The 19276-nt window shown below is 48.6% G+C and overlaps 1 protein-coding gene across 1 annotated transcript in view; it reads right to left on the bottom strand.

Annotated features, from left to right (window-relative positions):
* Nucleotides 1–19276, bottom strand: part of cacna1ha (calcium channel, voltage-dependent, T type, alpha 1H subunit a) — a 127759-nt gene that overhangs the window by 54498 nt on the left and 53985 nt on the right. Inside the window, exons 11-13 of the mRNA XM_056287636.1 lie at nt 18555–18642; nt 16588–16871; nt 15254–15634 (exon numbers count right to left, since the gene is read on the bottom strand). Coding sequence (XP_056143611.1) covers nt 15254–15634; nt 16588–16871; nt 18555–18642 — 753 coding nt within the window. The remainder of the gene's footprint in view (nt 1–15253; nt 15635–16587; nt 16872–18554; nt 18643–19276) is intronic.

Here is a 19276-nt window from a genome sequence, read left to right as displayed (position 1 = left end):
CCTGGTCGCTGCACTAGCGCCTCCTCTGGTTGGTCAGAGCGCCTTTTTTTTGGGGGGGGGCCGGGGGGGAATAGCGTGATCCTCCCACGCACTATGTCCCCCTGGTGAAACTCCTCACTGTCAGGTGAAAAGAAGCGGCTGGCGACTCCACATGTATGGGAGGAGGCATGTGGTAGTCTGCAGCCCTCCCCGGATCGGCAGAGGGGGTGGAGCAGCGACTGGTACGGCTCGGAAGAGTGGGGGTAATTGACCAAGTACAATTGGGAGAAGGGGGGGGGGGTAATAAATAAATAAATAAATACGCACTGTTAAAAGTTTTTATGAGACTTGGTCTGAAGATCACCTGTAGCAAATTTGGTGAAAATCGGACAAAATGTGTAGCCTGTGAAATGTTGGTTAACTTTTTCATGAAATCCAATATGGCCGAAAATCCAATATGGTGGAATTTAATGAGATGGGGATTGTTGAACTCAGCTTGACCCAAACAATCCAACAATACCTCGTTTTTGGAAATTGGGCATATAGTTAGAAGGCATATAGGCCCTGTGATGGCCTGGCAGCCTGTCCAGGGTGTCTCTGTTGCCCAATGACTGCTGGAATAGGCTCCAGCATCCCCGCGACCCTGAGAGCAGGATAAGCGCTTTGGATAATGGATGGAATGGATGTTAAAAGGTTAGCCTTGTGTTAGCATTTAGCCTCGTGCTTGCATTTAGCCTCGTGTTAGCATTTAGCCTTGTGTTAGCATTTAGCCTTGTGTTAGCATTTACCCTTGTGCTTGCATTTAGCCTCATGTTAGCATTTAGCCTAGTGTTAGCATTTTACTCTCATCAATAGTGTTCATGCCTCAAGGATTGTAAACGCAATGTTCATTTGTGAAGATTACCTCATACAACAAAACACCTGAATCTGTATTTCATGCATCTGACCGTAAATCCCCTCACGTTCCCTGCAGCGACAGAGAACCCACGGCAGAGCTAACTCCATAAACTATTCATCACCCTCATCCTCTGCTTCATTTTCAACACGGAACCCATCCCATAAATTACATCAGGCACCACAACCGTCATTATCCACTGCAACCCTTTTCATCGGCAAGCACTCTTGTGAATCGTTTAATTAAGACTAGTGGTCATAAAAGTCAGACAGGTTTTTTTACAGACGTTCCTGCATCAGGTTGACTGGTTTTATTGGAAGCTTATTTAGGCATGCTGAGAAATGACATACCCGGTTTGATGCATGCTTTTATCCAAATAAGTTCACGGTACGGGTAAGGATATGCAGTATCTGTGGGAATCAAACCAGCGGATCTGGCAGTACTGGCACCATGCCCAACATACTGAGCTGCAGGTAATGCTGTATGTACGTTTCACAGTATGTAATAGCGTACTGTAACAAACAGCAAAAGGTTGCGTTCCTTTACGAGTCCAACCAGAGCCCAGTTTGTTCCATATTTCCTTCCTTGAGTGAAACAGGAAGTGAGATGAGCGCAACAGGGAGCCATAATAAAACCATTTTTCTCCATAAACCATGACTACTGGGCACAATTTGTAGCAAACAAATTACAGATGTGCAGCTCCTTCTAAATTCCCTTGTGTGTGTGTGTGTGTGTGTGTGTGTGTCTTGGGTTTCCCCACACATCCTGGAAAACCAGGAAATGTATTGACTAATTTGCCAGTCATAAAAAACACAAAAACACCTGGAAAATGATAAAACTGATCAAATGTCCTGAACATATTATTGAGATCAAGGAAAATTGTAATTATATATATGTGTGTGTGTGTGTGTGTGTGTGTGTGTGTGTGTGTGTGTATTAATAATGATAATTATTATTTTTACCCACCGAGATGGCATGGTGTAATTTTTTGCTCAGATCACATATCTTTTTTGGGGGGGGGGGTTTCCCCCCCTTTTCTCCCAATTGTACTTGGCCAATTATCTCGCTCTTCCAAGCCGTCCCGGTCGCTGCTCCACCCCCTCTGCCGATCCGGGGAGGGCTGCAGACTACCACATGCCTCCTCCGATACACATGGAGTCACCTCACCTGACAGTGAGGAGTTTCACCAGGGGGATATAGCACATGGGAGGATCACGCTATTCCCCCCAGTTCCCCCTTGCCCCCGAACAGGTGCGCTGACTGACCAGAAGAGGCGCTAGTGTAGGGACCAGGACATATACCCACATCCCGCTTCCCACCCACAGACACGGTCAATTGTGTCTGTAGGGACGCCCGACCAAGCTAGGGGTAACACAGGGATTCGAACCGGCGAGCCCCGTGTTGGTGGGCAACGGAATAGACCGTCACGCCACCCGGATGCCCAAGATCGCCTATTTCTGATTCTGATTCTGATTTCTCAGCCACTCAGATTTGCACATCAGTGTTTAAAGTTTGGACAGTATGTTCAGTGAGCAACTAAAGGTGACACAGTCCATTTAGACACTGCTGAGACTTCCACTGATAGTACACACCGAATAATAGGACCTTCTGTCAGCAACAGCTGTCATGGCTATCCATGCAAAAGTCATGGAAAATGTCCTTGAAAAGTCCTGGAAAATGATTTCCTAACAAGTATCGGAACCCCAATGTGTGTGTGTGTGTGTTTCTGTCTTCTCCTGGATCACCACATTGCTGTGGTGGAGAAGCTTTTATGTACCAATGATCCCAAGAGCTATGCTATCCAGAGCTTGGCTCATAGTGGGGTCACCCAAGGTGGACAGGTCAAGGGGGAGATTTCAGACGAAGCACGATCCAACAAAGACCTCAACGGTGGAACTGGAGGAAGATGTCTCCAGGTCACAACGGCAGTGAAGGTGGATGAAGGCTGCAACAGAGGGTGGTCCCCAATCGTCTTGGTTCTCCATGCCATTGGACTCTGACCACCCCCGTGCCAGGGACCGTGTGGTGGCTGCAGGCGCATCAGCCACTCCACGTAAAACGCTGTCACATGCAGGTGTCCTCCCATTATTATGCAGTTCCGGGATCGGCGTCTTCACCCACCTGAGGACCCAGAGGGACCCAGAGGGAGGACGGTCATACTCGACCCCAAGTGACCGCCACTGATGCTGGTGTGTGTGTGTGTGTGTGGTTGTTGCCAAGTTAAAGAGATGCTAATCTTGCATGCTACCATCAGTAACCTGCTAGCTAACTTCTCTTCTACAATGCAGTTGAAATGGCCTCTCGCCCTCTGCAAGCCCCCCTGTGAAACGGAGGCATTTGTAAGAGGCACTGTTGTAAATGGGTGGAATGACGCTAATGGAGGAGTTATGTTGACATGGACTGATACAGAAAACAGAATTACACAACAGCAAGTTGAATTTACTCCACTCCGCCACTGCACAATGTGATATCCTTTAAAGCACCAGTTATTTTAATCACAAAGCAACAACTATTAATCACTAACAAACTGCTATTTACACAGGGAGGGAATACTCAGGGGGGGACCACAGTCACGATAACGACTAAAACACTGACAACAGTTCTGCCCCGCAGCATGCTGGGTAGTTCAATGCAGGGACACTAATATATATTCAAGGCAAATTATAAAGTTTTCACTAAGTTGTCAAAGTGTTGTCTGTTCTGGGCTGTTCCTGGGTGCAGTTTTCTCTTGCACAGCTTGAGCTTGTTAATAAAGCATTGCAAACTCATTAAGTCCAATGAATTGAATTCAGCGAGGAAAGTTTTATCGTTAAATATTAATATCAGACGTGTCTTTCTTCTGAACTTCAGAAGTAGTTTTGGATTTTCCCCTCTTTTTCAACCAATTGTATCCGGCCAATTACCCCACTCGTCCAAGCCGTCCCGGTCACTGCTCCACCCCCTCTGCTGATCCGGGGAGGGCTGCAGACTACCACATGCCTCCTCCGATACATGTGGAGTCGCCAACCGCTTCTTTTCACCTGACAGTGAGGAGTTTCACCAGGGGGACGTAACGCATGGGAGGATCACACTATTCCCTCCAGCTCCTCCTTGAACAGGCACCCCGACCGACCAGAAGAGGCGCCAGTGCATCTTGACACATACCCACATCCAGCATCCCACCCGCAGACATGGCCAATTGTGTCTGTAGGGATGCCCGACCAAGCCGGAGGCAGCACGGGGATTTGAACTGGCAATCCCCGTGTTGGTAGGCAATGGAATAGACCGCTACGCTACCCGGATGCCCCAAAAAGCCAATTCTGAGTGGGGTGTGGTCTTCTGTTGACAGACAGCTGGTTACAAATGCTTTTTTGTAGGGCGGGCACAATGTCTCAAGTGCCTAACAAGACCCAATGTTGTGTCATATTATTATTATTATTATTATTTACATTATCATATGTACTAGCCACACACTCATGCCCAAAGGCCTGAAGTGAATGAACATCTCAGAGAAAAGCAAATTGTCAATCTTTGGCAACAAAAACCTACTTAAAGTCAAAGCTAGTCGATGTCTATTCACTCAGCTACACTAGTTAGCTAGCTAGCCCACTAACTTATCTGTTATTGTTGCCAGGACACTATTCACTGCCTGTGATAGGTAGGCCTGACTGATGATGACAATTTTTTGATTGTCCAATCAAATCAGGGTATTACATAATGCAGTTTATTATCAAGTTTCAAGTTCAGACTTCAAGTTTGTCAAATGCACAACAATACAGCGGTGGCAGACGTTGCTGGCAATGAAATGTTTAGTCATCATCAGTTCCGTAACCTATGGAGGTCGGAGGAGCACAGCTGATGCCTCAACAGGTTGAGTCATCATTGTGTTTCAGTAGGGGGAGTACCTGGTGGTCCCTATCTCCTCTCCAGGTTAGAGGTTAGGTCACCCTGGAGTCCAGGGTGTCAGGCAGCGGTGAGGTGATGTGGGTTTTGACTAGCCGCTCAAAGCACTGCATGATGACCGGTGCGAGTGTTACCGGACGGTAATCATTTAGACAGAGCACATTTGTCTTCTCCAGGACAGGGATAATGATGGTCTTTTTGGGCATGTGGAAACTGTAGACTAGAACAGAGAGAGGCTGAAAATGTCTGTGAACACATCTGCCAGCTGGTCTGCACACGCCTTGAGAACTCAGCCAGGGATACCATCTGGACGAGCAGCCTTGCATGGATTTATCCTTCTGAAGGATTTGCACATGTCTGTCCTAATTTCCAGTCCTGGACCATTTGCGATCCGTGACAGAGGTAGATTTGTTGTTCTCAAAGCGTGCATAAAAAGTGTTCAGTTCATCTGGGAGTGATGCAGACACTTCTGCAACACTGGTAGTATTCCCTTTAGAGTCCATGATAGTTTTCAGTCCATTCCACATGTCTCTGGAGTCAGAGCCACAGCAGTGTAACTACTTTGTCCCTATATTGTCCTTTAGCAGCACTGATCATATTATGGAATTTCGCCGTTTACCCACGGCTTCTGATTTGTGAATGTTTGCACAATAATTTTCAGTACAACATCATCGATGATTTTCAAGAATAAGGGTGATGTGCAGAACTGTAGCAACTACAGAAGTATAAAGTTGATCAGCCACAGCATGAAGATATGAGAAAGAGTAATAGAAGCTAGGTTAAGAGGAGAGGTGATGATCAGCGAGCAGCAGTATGGTTTCATGCCACGAAAGAGCACCACAGATGTGATGTTTGCTTTGAGAATATTGATGGAGAAGTATAGAGAAGGTCAGAAGGAGTTGCATTGTTTCTTTGTAGATTTGTAGAGAAAGCATATGACAGGGTGGTGACAGAGGAGGTGTGGTATTGTATAAGGAAGTCTGGAGTTGCGGAGAAGTATGTAGGAGTGGTGCAGGATATGTATAAGGGAAGTGTGACAGTGGTGAGGTGTGCGGTTGGAAAGAAAGATGGGTTCAAGGTGGAGGTCAGATTACATCAAGGATCGGCTCTGAGCCCTTTCTTGTTTGCAATGGTGATGGACAGGTTGACGGACGAGATCAGGCAGGAGTCTCCGTGGACTATGATGTTTGCAGATGACATTGTGATCTGAAGCGAAAGTAGGGTGCAGGTTGAGGAGAGCCTGGAGAGGTGGAGGTGCAATAGAGAGAAGAGAAATGAAAGTCAGTAGGAGCAAGATGGAATACCTATGTGTGAATCAGAGGGAGGACAGTGGAATGGTGAGGATGCAAGGAGTGGAGGTGATGAAGGTGATGAGTTTAAATACTTGGGGTCAATTGTCCAAAGTAACGTGGAGTGCAGAAGAGAGGTGAAGAGAGTGCAGGCAGGGTGGAGTGGGTGGAGAAGAGTGTCAGGAGTGATTTGTGACAGAAGGGTATCAGCAAGAGTTAAAGGGAAGGTTTACAAGATGGTAGTGAGACCAGCTATGTTATTTGGTTTGGAGACAGTGGCACTGACGAAAAGACAGGAGGTGGAGCTGGAGGTGGCAGAGTTGAAGATGGTAAGATTTTCATTGGGAGTGATGAAGAAGGACAGGATTAGGAACGATTATATTAGAGGGACAGCTCAGGTTGGACGGTAGTAATAGTATTCAAAAGATAAGAAAAGAAAACGGGAACAGAATGAAACCTATAAGCCATTCTCCAGCTGTAATTTAGTGTGACAGTGACGAAAAATAAGGGAAGTGAGTGAGAGGGTTGCATTAAACTGAGGAGAAAGGAAATCAAATTAGAAATCAGTAAAACCTTCAACTGGACTCTAAAGGGGATTTAAAAGCAAAATACATTTTCTATTTTTTCCTTATTTTTGACGTAAAACAAAATAAAATAGGGCAGCACGGTGGTGCAGTGGTTAGTGCTGTTGCCTCACTGCAAGAAGGTCCAGGATTCGAACTCCGTGGTGGTCCAACCTCGGGGGTCATCCCGGGTCGTCCTCTGTGTGGAGTTTGCATGTTCTCCCCGTGTCTGCGTGGGTTTCCTCCGGGTGCTCCGGTTTCCTCCCACAGTCCAAAGACATGTAGGTCAGGTGAATCAGCCGTACTAAACCGTAAACTGTACTAAATTGTCCCTCATGCGTCGGCCCTGTGATGGACTGGCGGCCTGTCCAGGGTGTCTCCCCACCTTCCGCCCAGTGACTGCTGGGATAGGCTCCAGCATCCCACGACCCAAGCTGGGATAAGTGGCTTGGATAATGGATGGATGGATGGATGGATTTGAATTGGATTTGATGGCTTTGAATCAATTATTACACCAAGATATTAGAAATCAGATGCCACGATCAACGTTTCTCCTGCAACATAAACATTAGGTGTGAGATCATCTGTTGACCTCTTAGTTAAGAGCACACAAACTGTTTTCCTTGTATTTAAGTAGAGACAGGAATTATTTAGCCACTGTGTGACATACGCCATCACCGCCGTGAGCTTACACGCAGCTTGCTGTTCGGTCATTGCATGTAGATAAATGACCGATCACACCACTGTGTGACCGAAACCAGTGGCGGCTGGCCAGTACAGGGCGCTGGAGCACCGCCCCCTTCAAATATCAAGAGATGGAAATCTACTTAAACGTGTTAAATATTATTTAGTTGTATGATGCAAATAATTATGAAATCAAAGTGTTTTCAGTCTGTGAGCGCCTGTCAGCAGCCATTAAATATTGGTTCAAATGGTGTTTGGTTGGTTTCTGTCTGAATACATATACTTCCTGGGTGAGGGGCGCCGGCCAAACCAGACCTTATGTAAGCCCTCAAACTTGTGGCGAGCAGGTGACCTGAGGCTGCTGTCTGATTGGTCTCTTCAGATTTTCCAGGGGGCGCAGTTCTGTGCTGCCCCAGACACTCCCACTTTTATTGGCAGTGAATTGGTGTTGTTTTAATGTTTTTTGATGTAATGTGATTGGACAATTCTCGTAGCTGTCAATCATGTCCACACCCACCACCACGCCTCGTCTCGACTGTCAATCATCCACCGTCCATGAACCCTGATAAAATCTATAGGCTGCATTGTCCTTCTTAATAACTCGGGGACTGTGTGGACACTAAAGCAGCGGTCAGGTGTGCTGCGCCAAGGTAAATTGCCCCCCCCCCCAACCATTTTTAGCACCAGCCGCCACTGACTGAAGCAATTAATTTTTTTCAGACCTCGGTTTGTTTCCTGATTCTGTAGTGCTTACATTAGCTATTTCCCATCAAAATCCACAGGGGGCAGGGGCAACGAACAAGTGTTGTCTTGCACGAGTACAGCTGAAGCTAATTGGGCTGCAACAAGCGAGGCTCCTTCAACCAAGCTGCAGTCTGAACTCAATAGAAACTGTCGTGCAACTCATTAAAGTTTGTAATAAAACAAACGAGGGAGGGCTTGGGCGTGCTACTTCCCTTCCTTGGGAATCTAATTAAAAATGGCGAAGTTAAACCTCTCCGACAGTGTTCATTTGGCAGAGTGCCGCACATGGGGGGGGAGAGACAGCGAGAGAGATAGGAGAGAGAGAGAGAGAGAGAGAGCGAGAGAGAGGAGGGAGAGAGGAGAAAGCAAGAGGAGAGAGAGAGACAGCGAGAGAGAGAGGAGAGAGAGACAGCGAGAGAGAGAGGAGAGTGAGAGAGAAAGAGCGAGAGGAGAGAGAGACAGCGAGAGAGAGAGGAGAGCAAGAGAGAGGAGAGTGAGAGAGAAAGAGCGAGAGGAGAGAGAGAGAGACAGCGAGAGAGAGAGGAGAGTGAGAGAGAAAGAGCGAGAGGAGAGAGAGAGACAGCGAGAGAGAGAGGAGAGCAAGAGAGAGGAGAGTGAGAGAGAAAGAGCGAGAGGAGAGAGAGAGAGACAGCGAGAGAGAGAGAGACAGCGAGAGAGAGAGGAGAGCAAGAGAGAGAGTGAGAGAGAAAGAGCGAGAGGAGAGAGAGAGAGACAGCGAGAGAGAGAGAGACAGCGAGAGAGAGAGAGACAGCGAGAGAGAGAGGAGAGCAAGAGAGAGGAGAGCAAGAGAGAGGAGAGTGAGAGAGAAAGAGCGAGAGGAGAGAGAAAGACAGCGAGAGAGAGGAGAGGGAGAGAGAGAGGAGAGAGAGGAGAGCAAGAGAGAGGAGAGTGAGAGAGAAAGACAGCGAGAGAGAGGAGAGGGAGAGAGAGAGGAGAGAGAGGAGAGCAAGAGAGAGGAGAGCAAGAGAGAGGAGAGTGAGAGAGAAAGACAGCGAGAGAGAGAGAGAGAGAGGAGAGGGAGAGACAGCGAGAGAGAGAGAGAGAGAGAGAGAGAGAGAGAGGAGAGGGAGAGAGAGAGAGAGAGCTGGTGGCACTGAAAAAAACCTCCTCTGATACCCACTTTGCAGATATTGCTAATCCCCCTCCAAATAAACAAACACACACACACACGTCACAGACACACACAGTCATATGCCACGCACATGCTACACTCCAGCACATGTATAGGCATATACCCACTAACTTACTCCGTCACTGTAAGGCTGGCACAGGTCCTGTATTAAGCCTCTTATATGAGCCGGGTTCGGGGTTCGGGGGGTGGGAGAGTGGGGGGGGGGAGTGGGGGGGGGTGCCCGTATTGTTTCAGTGGATTTTACGGTTGTGTAAACTCAATTTGGAGCCGGTGATATCGTCAACACTGTGGCATCAGAGGTCATCCAAAACCACCAGGGGAGAGTACCAATCCCCAGCACGCACTCACACAACAACACACACACACACACACACACACACACACACACACACACACACACACACACACACACACACACACACACACACACACAAAGAGAAAATATACACAGGTTGTTCTGTTCCCACTGAGAAAACAATTACGTCCAAAGCCAATCAATTACAGCATGACAATTAATGTCCCCGAAGGCCTCCGCTGCGACACACACACACACACACACACACACACACACACACACACACACACACACACACACACAAACAATTATACCTCAGAGAGACCGAACGGGTGACAGACAAACAACAAAGAAGCAGAACACACACACACACACACACACACACACACACACACACAGACACACACACACACACACACACACACACACAAACAATTATACCTCAGAGAGACCGAACGGGTGACAGACAAACGACGAAGAAGCAGAACACACACACACACACACACACACACACACACACACACACACACACACACACACACAAAGCAAGAGAGAGAGAGAGGCACGGAGAAGAAAGTGCAAAAAGTAAAGACCTATTCAGGCGTGGAGAAAAGAGTTGGTGTTAAGATACCCCCCTCCCCCCTCCTCCCCCCCGGGAGGGCAGATTAAAGCAACATTTGCACAGGAGAGGGAGGGAATATTGAAAGAGACACGTTCCACAGCCTAAAATCTGCTCCACCTTTCAGAAGACCCTCACGTATGAGACTTGTAAACCCACGGGCGGAGGACACGCAGGCGCTGCTCGGTATTCACAAGGAGCAGCTTTGCTCCAACCCCCCACCCCCACCCGTGTGTCACATACACCCAGAAATAACCCCACCACCACCCGTGTGTCACATACACCCAGAAATACCCCTCCTTGTGTGTTACATACACCCAGAAATACCCCTCCTTGTGTGTTACATACACCCAGAAATACCCCTCCCTGTGTGTTAAATACACCCAGAAATAACCCCCCCCACCCGTGTGTTACATACACCCAGAAATACCCCTCCCAGTGTGTTACCTACACCCAGAAATACCCCTCCCTGTGTTAACTACACCCAGAAATACCCCTCCCCTTTGTGTTACATACACCCAGAAATACCCCTCCCTGTGTGTTAAATACACCCAGAAATACCCCTCCCAGTGTGTTAAATACACCCAGAAATACCCCTCCCTGTGTGTTAAATACACCCAGAAATACCCCTCCCTGTGTGTTAAATACACCCAGAAATAACCCCCCCCACCCGTGTGTTACATACACCCAGAAATACCCCTCCCAGTGTGTTAAATACACCCAGAAATACCCCTCCCTGTGCGTTACCTACACCCAGAAATACCCCTCCCTGTGTGTTATCTACACCCAGAAATACCCCTCCCTGTGTGTTACATACACCCAGAAATACCCCTCCCAGTGTGTTACATACACCCAGAAATACCCCTCCCTGTGTGTTAAATACACCCAGAAATAACCCCCCCACCCGTGTGTTACATACACCCAGAAATACCCCTCCCAGTGTGTTAAATACACCCAGAAATACCCCTCCCTGTGTGTTAACTACACCCAGAAATACCCCTCCCTGTGTGTTAAATACACCCAGAAATAACCCCCCCACCCGTGTGTTACATACACCCAGAAATACCCCTCCCAGTGTGTTAAATACACCCAGAAATACCCCTCCCTGTGTGTTAACTACACCCAGAAATACCCCTCCCCTTTGTGTTACATACACCCAGAAATACCCCTCCCTGTGTGTTAAATACACCCAGAAATACCCCTCCCAGTGTGTTAAATACACCCAGAAATACCCCTCCCTGTGTGTTACATACACCCAGAAATACCCCTCCCAGTGTGTTACATACACCCAGAAATACCCCTCCCTGTGTGTTAAATACACCCAGAAATAACCCCCCCACCCGTGTGTTACATACACCCAGAAATAACCCTCCCAGTGTGTTAAATACACCCAGAAATACCCCTCCCTGTGTGTTAACTACACCCAGAAATACCCCTCCCCTTTGTGTTACATACACCCAGAAATACCCCTCCCTGTGTGTTAAATACACCCAGAAATACCCCTCCCAGTGTGTTAAATACACCCAGAAATACCCCTCCCTGTGTGTTAAATACACCCAGAAATACCCCTCCCAGTGTGTTAAATACACCCAGAAATACCCCTCCCTGTGCGTTAACTACACCCAGAAATACCCCTCCCCTTTGTGTTACATACACCCAGAAATACCCCTCCCAGTGTGTTAAATACACCCAGAAATACCCCTCCCTGTGTGTTAAATACACCCAGAAATACCCCTCCCTGTGTGTTAAATACACCCAGAAATACCCCTCCCAGTGTGTTAAATACACCCAGAAATACCCCTCCCTGTGCGTTAACTACACCCAGAAATACCCCTCCCCTTTGTGTTACATACACCCAGAAATACCCCTCCCAGTGTGTTAAATACACCCAGAAATACCCCTCCCTGTGCGTTAACTACACCCAGAAATACCCCTCCCCTTTGTGTTACATACACCCAGAAATACCCCTCCCAGTGTGTTAAATACACCCAGAAATACCCCTCCCTGTGTGTTAAATACACCCAGAAATACCCCTCCCTGTGTGTTAAATACACCCAGAAATACCCCTCCCAGTGTGTTAAATACACCCAGAAATACCCCTCCCTGTGCGTTAACTACACCCAGAAATACCCCTCCCCTTTGTGTTACATACACCCAGAAATACCCCTCCCTGTGTGTTAAATACACCCAGAAATACCCCTCCCTGTGTGTTAAATACACCCAGAAATACCCCTCCCTGTGTGTTAAATACACCCAGAAATACCCCTCCCTGTGTGTTAAATACACCCAGAAATACCCCTCCCAGTGTGTTAAATACACCCAGAAATACCCCTCCCTGTGCGTTAACTACACCCAGAAATACCCCTCCCCTTTGTGTTACATACACCCAGAAATACCCCTCCCTATGTGTTACATACACCCAGAAATACCCCTCCCAGTGTGTTACATACACCCAGAAATACCCCTCCCTGTGTGTTACCTACACCCAGAAATACCCCTCCCTGTGTGTTACATACACCCAGAAATACCCCTCCCAGTGTGTTACATACACCCAGAAATACCCCTCCCAGTGTGTTACCTACACCCAGAAATACCCCTCCCTGTGTTATCTACACCCAGAAATACCCCTGTGTGTTACATACACCCAGAAATACCCCTCCCAGTGTGTTACCTACACCCAGAAATACCCCTCCCTGTGTTATCTACACCCAGAAATACCCCTCCCTGTGTGTTACATACACCCAGAAATACCCCTCCCAGTGTGTTACATACACCCAGAAATACCCCTCCCTGTGTGTTAAATACACCCAGAAATACCCCTCCCTGTGCGTTACCTACACCCAGAAATACCCCTCCCTGTGTGTTATCTACACCCAGAAATACCCCTCCCTGTGTGTTACATACACCCAGAAATACCCCTCCCAGTGTGTTACATACACCCAGAAATACCCCTCCCTGTGTGTTAAATACACCCAGAAATAACCCCCCCCACCCGTGTGTTACATACACCCAGAAATACCCCTCCCAGTGTGTTAAATACACCCAGAAATACCCCTCCCTGTGTGTTAACTACACCCAGAAATACCCCTCCCCTTTGTGTTACATACACCCAGAAATACCCCTCCCTGTGTGTTAAATACACCCAGAAATACCCCTCCCAGTGTGTTAAATACACCCAGAAATACCCCTCCCTGTGTGTTAAATACACCCAGAAATACCCCTCCCTGTGTGTTAAATACACCCAGAAATACCCCTCCCAGTGTGTTAAATACACCCAGAAATACCCCTCCCTGTGCGTTAACTACACCCAGAAATACCCCTCCCCTTTGTGTTACATACACCCAGAAATACCCCTCCCAGTGTGTTAAATACACCCAGAAATACCCCTCCCTGTGTGTTAAATACACCCAGAAATACCCCTCCCTGTGTGTTAAATACACCCAGAAATACCCCTCCCAGTGTGTTAAATACACCCAGAAATACCCCTCCCTGTGCGTTAACTACACCCAGAAATACCCCTCCCCTTTGTGTTACATACACCCAGAAATACCCCTCCCAGTGTGTTAAATACACCCAGAAATACCCCTCCCTGTGCGTTAACTACACCCAGAAATACCCCTCCCCTTTGTGTTACATACACCCAGAAATACCCCTCCCAGTGTGTTAAATACACCCAGAAATACCCCTCCCTGTGTGTTAAATACACCCAGAAATACCCCTCCCTGTGTGTTAAATACACCCAGAAATACCCCTTCCAGTGTGTTAAATACACCCAGAAATACCCCTCCCTGTGCGTTAACTACACCCAGAAATACCCCTCCCCTTTGTGTTACATACACCCAGAAATACCCCTCCCAGTGTGTTAAATACACCCAGAAATACCCCTCCCTGTGCGTTAACTACACCCAGAAATACCCCTCCCCTTTGTGTTACATACACCCAGAAATACCCCTCCCTGTGTGTTAAATACACCCAGAAATACCCCTCCCTGTGTGTTAAATACACCCAGAAATACCCCTCCCTGTGTGTTAAATACACCCAGAAATACCCCTCCCTGTGTGTTAAATACACCCAGAAATACCCCTCCCTGTGTGTTAAATACACCCAGAAATACCCCTCCCAGTGTGTTAAATACACCCAGAAATACCCCTCCCTGTGCGTTAACTACACCCAGAAATACCCCTCCCCTTTGTGTTACATACACCCAGAAATACCCCTCCCTATGTGTTACATACACCCAGAAATACCCCTCCCAGTGTGTTACATACACCCAGAAATACCCCTCCCTGTGTGTTACCTACACCCAGAAATACCCCTCCCTGTGTGTTACATACACCCAGAAATACCCCTCCCAGTGTGTTACATACACCCAGAAATACCCCTCCCAGTGTGTTACCTACACCCAGAAATACCCCTCCCTGTGTTATCTACACCCAGAAATACCCCTCCCTGTGTGTTACATACACCCAGAAATACCCCTCCCAGTGTGTTACCTACACCCAGAAATACCCCTCCCTGTGTTATCTACACCCAGAAATACCCCTCCCTGTGTGTTACATACACCCAGAAATACCCCTCCCAGTGTGTTACCTACTTTACAACTCCTCCCTCAGCGGGTCAGACACTCAGAGTTGATGGTCACTGGACTGCCCTTCCACTGGTTTTACCCTGTCGGGTTTTGTTTGTGCTGTTGTTGTGTGCTGCGGTAGTGCAGTATAGATAGGATGTTATGTGCACCACGCTTGTTGATATAGTTTGTTCTTATTTCTGTTTCTTATTTTATCTTTTATTTCTGTTTGTTTCTGTTTTCTTGTTATCTTGTATCAGGTTGGTCTTTAGTTATTAGAGCCTGAGTGTCTGTAATACAACCCAATTTCCCCTCTCGGGGATGAATAAAATGTTTGATTCTGAGTCTGATGAGAGAGTTATATTTAATACTTTTTAAGACCAGAAACCGAGAAATGTAGGACCACTATTCTGACAAATTCATACGTGGCGAGTCACCACCCTGTTCCTGTGCTTTGGTGCACCTTCGTATATCGCCACCAAAACTGGACACAACAGACAGGAGGCGGTCAGCAACCAAGAAGGTCATTTTTTTTAAGTAACGTTGATCACAGAGTTAAAAAAACAAACAAAAAAACACTTACATCATCCTCCATTTCGTCCTCAGGGGAGGAATCGTCCTTGGGGTCAGAGGTCACATTGGGGTCATAGGTCAGGGGCCTGCCGTTACAGTCCCCGTATTCAGCTATTATCGACGGGCACAGCGTGGACACCTGCAGGAGCTCCAAGGACCCCGGCCGAAGTTTGCACGTGCCTCCGCCTGCTCCTCCACCTCCTTCGGCCTCCCCGTCGTCCTCGCCCTCTCCCCCCTCCCCAGACAGCAGGCTCTCTCGCTCCCCGCTGGCATCGCGACGCTTCAGGCTGGGCGCGCGGCCCAGGCTGTTCCAGCTGGAGCGCCGGCTCCCCCACGAGCTGCCGGAGCTGCGGGGCAGCAGGGGGGAACGCCGGCCGGGACTCGACTGGCTCTGGATGGATTGACAGAAAAACAGGAATGAGCCGCAGCACAGTCATCAAAGAGCCGTGGTCTGAGTACCGCTGGTTTGAATCAGGTCACGCCCAAAACACACCCGTGATTAATTAAGAGAGTAAGTTCAACCCCTGTGCACCTTACGCCTTAGTGTGTGCCCAGATTCTGCACCGTTTAACTAGCAAAGGTGGATATTTTGTGGGGGGGGGGTTACCCCCCCTTTTTCTCCCCAAATGGTAATTGGCCAATTACCCTATTTTCCGAACCATCATGGTCGCTGCAGACCACCACATGCCTCCTCCGATACATGTGGAGTCACCAGCTGCTCCCTTTCACCTGACAGTGAGGAGTTTCACCAGGGGGACGTAGCGCGTGGGAGGATCAAGTTATTCCCCCCAGTTCCCCCTCCCCCCCTGAACAGGTGCCCCCAACTGACCAGAGGAGGCGCTAGTGTAGCGACCAGGACACATACCCACATCCGGCTTCTCACCCGCAGACACGGCCAATAGCGTCTGGAGGGACGCCCGACCAAGCCGGAGGTAACACGGGGATTCGAACCGGCGATCCCCGTGTTGGTAGGCAACGGAGTAGACCGCTGCGCCACCCGGACGCCGAATTTCCTTTTTTTTTTTTGATGTACACGATATGCAGTCACTCACAGTTTTATCACCTTGTCAACCAAAGACGTGTTGCTCGCTATGACTTAGAAAATAACACAATTTTTTTTTTTTTTTGGTTTTGTGGTTTCCGCCATTTTGCCAGAGAGACGTCACTTTGGCAAAATCATGGAAATCTCCTTTTGGAAGAAAAACACTTGAGTATATAGATATGATATCGATAAAGCCCTACGTGGTCGTTCAGCATGTCCAGTGATGAAAATAATGACGGAACAAAGACTTGAGAAGTACAATGAACACAACTCACTTCCTGTAGGGGAAACCCGTCACTCACCAGGGATCGCTGATCATAGGCCGAGGGCTCCACAGAGGCGGCGCTTCCACGACGAGACTCCCCCTGACCAACGACTGCCTCGGTATACCCTAACGACGTCTCGCTGAACCTAGACCCCGCCTCTCCGTGGATAAGCTCCTCCCCCAGTATGGACTCGGGGCCCAGTGAGCTCTTCGGGGTGGGCATGGGCGTGGCAGCTGTCCGCATGATTATGGGAGGAGCCAGTGTGCCGCGGGGGTCGATGTGGCCGTTGGCCGTCATCATCAGGGAGTACATTTTAAGTTCTGAAGGGAAGGAAGCAGCATTATTTTCGACATCGTCATCTTGTCTTAATGGCGGCAAGGCTTGGCGCTTGAACGCCGTCCCATTCCAACACATCACAGCTTTGTGTAACATAAGAGTGCAGATGTCTGTGTCCACAGCAGCCAAGCAGATAATCATCATCATCATCATCATCATTACATTTATATAGCATTTTTCTAGACACCCAAAGTGCTTCACATTGAAGGGGGTAACTCACTTCAACCACCACCAGTGTGTAGCACCACCTGGGTGATGCACGGCAGCCATTTTGCACCAGAATGCTCGCCACACATCAACTTGATGTGGAGAGGGAGGCATCATTGAGCCAATTACATGGGGGGAATGACTAGGTGGCCAGATGGAGAGAGAGCCAGGTAGGGAATTTTGCCCGGACACCGGGGGACCCCCTACTCTTTGTGATAAGTGCCATGGGAACTTTAATGACCCCAGTGAGTCAGGGCCTCGGTTTAACGCCTCATCCGAAGGACGGCGTCTCCTACAGCACAGTGTCCCCGTCACCGCACTGGGGCATTGGGATTTGATATTTGCTGTTTTTATTAGGACCAGAGGGAAGACTGCCCCCTACTGGCCCACCAACAGCACTTCCGGCAGCAACTCAATTTTCCCGGGAGGTATCCCGTCCAAGTACTAGCCAAGCCCATACCTGCTTAGCTTCCGTCATTGGGCAGAGCCAGGGTACATGTTGGTATGGCTGCCGGCAATTACGTGTTATCAGCTCATATGATGTGAAGTAAACAGAGCAAACGATATCAGAACACAACCAGTTCAGCATCACTGCCACTAAAACTACAAATTTAAAGAGGGATAAAACTCTATAAAGAACCAAGTTCATTTAATACTTAATAGTACGCACTTTAAAGTGCATGCTGTGTCTCCTCTTTCATGTTTTGTTGCTGACCAAGACTTTTCCACACTTCTGGAGACGTTTGCCAAGTTCATTACACGGGTTGGTTGAATTTGGAGCAGTGCTGAAATGATGCCGTGTATCGATAGGCTGCAATACACTGATGGCAGCCTCCACCATCAGTGTATTGATGGATGGCTGGTAGACTAGAAAAGCACTATATAAATGCAGTCCATTTTGGGGGGGGGGGCTTTTTCCCCCTTTTTCTCACAAATTGTACTTGGCCAATTACTCCACTCTTACGAGCCGTCCCGGTCGCTGCTCCACCCCCTCTGCCGATCCGGGGAGGGCTGCAGACTACCACATGCCTCCTCCCATACATGTGGAGTCGCCAGCCGCTTCTTTTCACCTGACGGTGAGGAGTTTCACCAGGGGGACGTAGCACGTGGGAGGATCATCCTACCCCCCCCAGAACAGGCACCCCGACCGACCAAAGGAGGCGCTAGTGCAGCGACCAGGACACACCCACATCTGGTTTCTCACCCGCAGACATGGCCAATTGTGTCTGTAGGGACGCCCGACCAAGCCGGAGGTAACAGGGGGGATTCGAACCTGCGATCCCCATGTTGGTAGGCAACAGAATAGACCGCTATGCTACCCGGACGCCCATAAATGCAGTCAGTTTGTAGGTTTCATCAGACAGAATGCGTGTAGACACGTTAACACAAAACAAAAAAGTGATTTAGGGTTTAATAACACTACGTGAAAAGCAATTTGCATGTTCAGCTCTTCAACTGACCTGTGTCCCTCAGCTGCTCCACCTTCTCATCCTCCTCAAAGTTGTCCGATTTCTTTTCATCGTCTGACTCCGACCGATTGGCGTCCCCCTGTCATCAAAACACACACACACACACTCATGAACACAGGTGTGTTTGTGTTTATTTAATGTAGGTCTCATCTCATCTCATCTCATCTCATCTCATCTCATCTCATCTCATCTCATCTCATCTCATCTCATCTCATCAGCCGCTTCTCCGGGGTCGGGTCGCGGTGGCAGCAAGCTAAGTAGGGCACTCCACACGTCCCTCTCCCCAGCAACGCCCTCCAGCTCCTCCTGGGGGACCCCAAGGCCTTCCCAGGCCAGATTGGACATGTAGTCCCTCCAGCGAGTTCTGGGTTTACCCCCGGGGTCTCCTCCCAGTTGGTCCTCCTGGACCAGTCTGCAATGCCAAAAGTCGGCACGCCCCGGGCCCCGCCTTTGCCTGGCCCCCAGCCTGCACTGCGTCCTATCCCAATGCTCATCCCCACGGGTGGTGGGTCCATGGGGTGGTGGCTCCATGTTGTTTTTTTGGGCTGGGCCCAGCGAGCTCTCTTCCCAGGTCTGGCTCCAGGAGGGGTCAAATTATTTTTAACCCCTCCTGGAGCAATTTGGGTATTTAACAAGGGTAAGGTCTTAAAACATCCTGAAAACCGTTCAAAACATCTGCTCTACATGGACAAAGAAGAGAAGGTGAAAGTTTT

The sequence above is a fragment of the Lampris incognitus genome, chromosome 10 (assembly GCF_029633865.1).
Source record: "Lampris incognitus isolate fLamInc1 chromosome 10, fLamInc1.hap2, whole genome shotgun sequence".
Classification (NCBI taxonomy): domain Eukaryota; kingdom Metazoa; phylum Chordata; class Actinopteri; order Lampriformes; family Lampridae; genus Lampris; species Lampris incognitus.
Note: the sequence above shows the minus strand (reverse complement) of the source record. Positions and strands in the feature narration are given on the sequence as shown.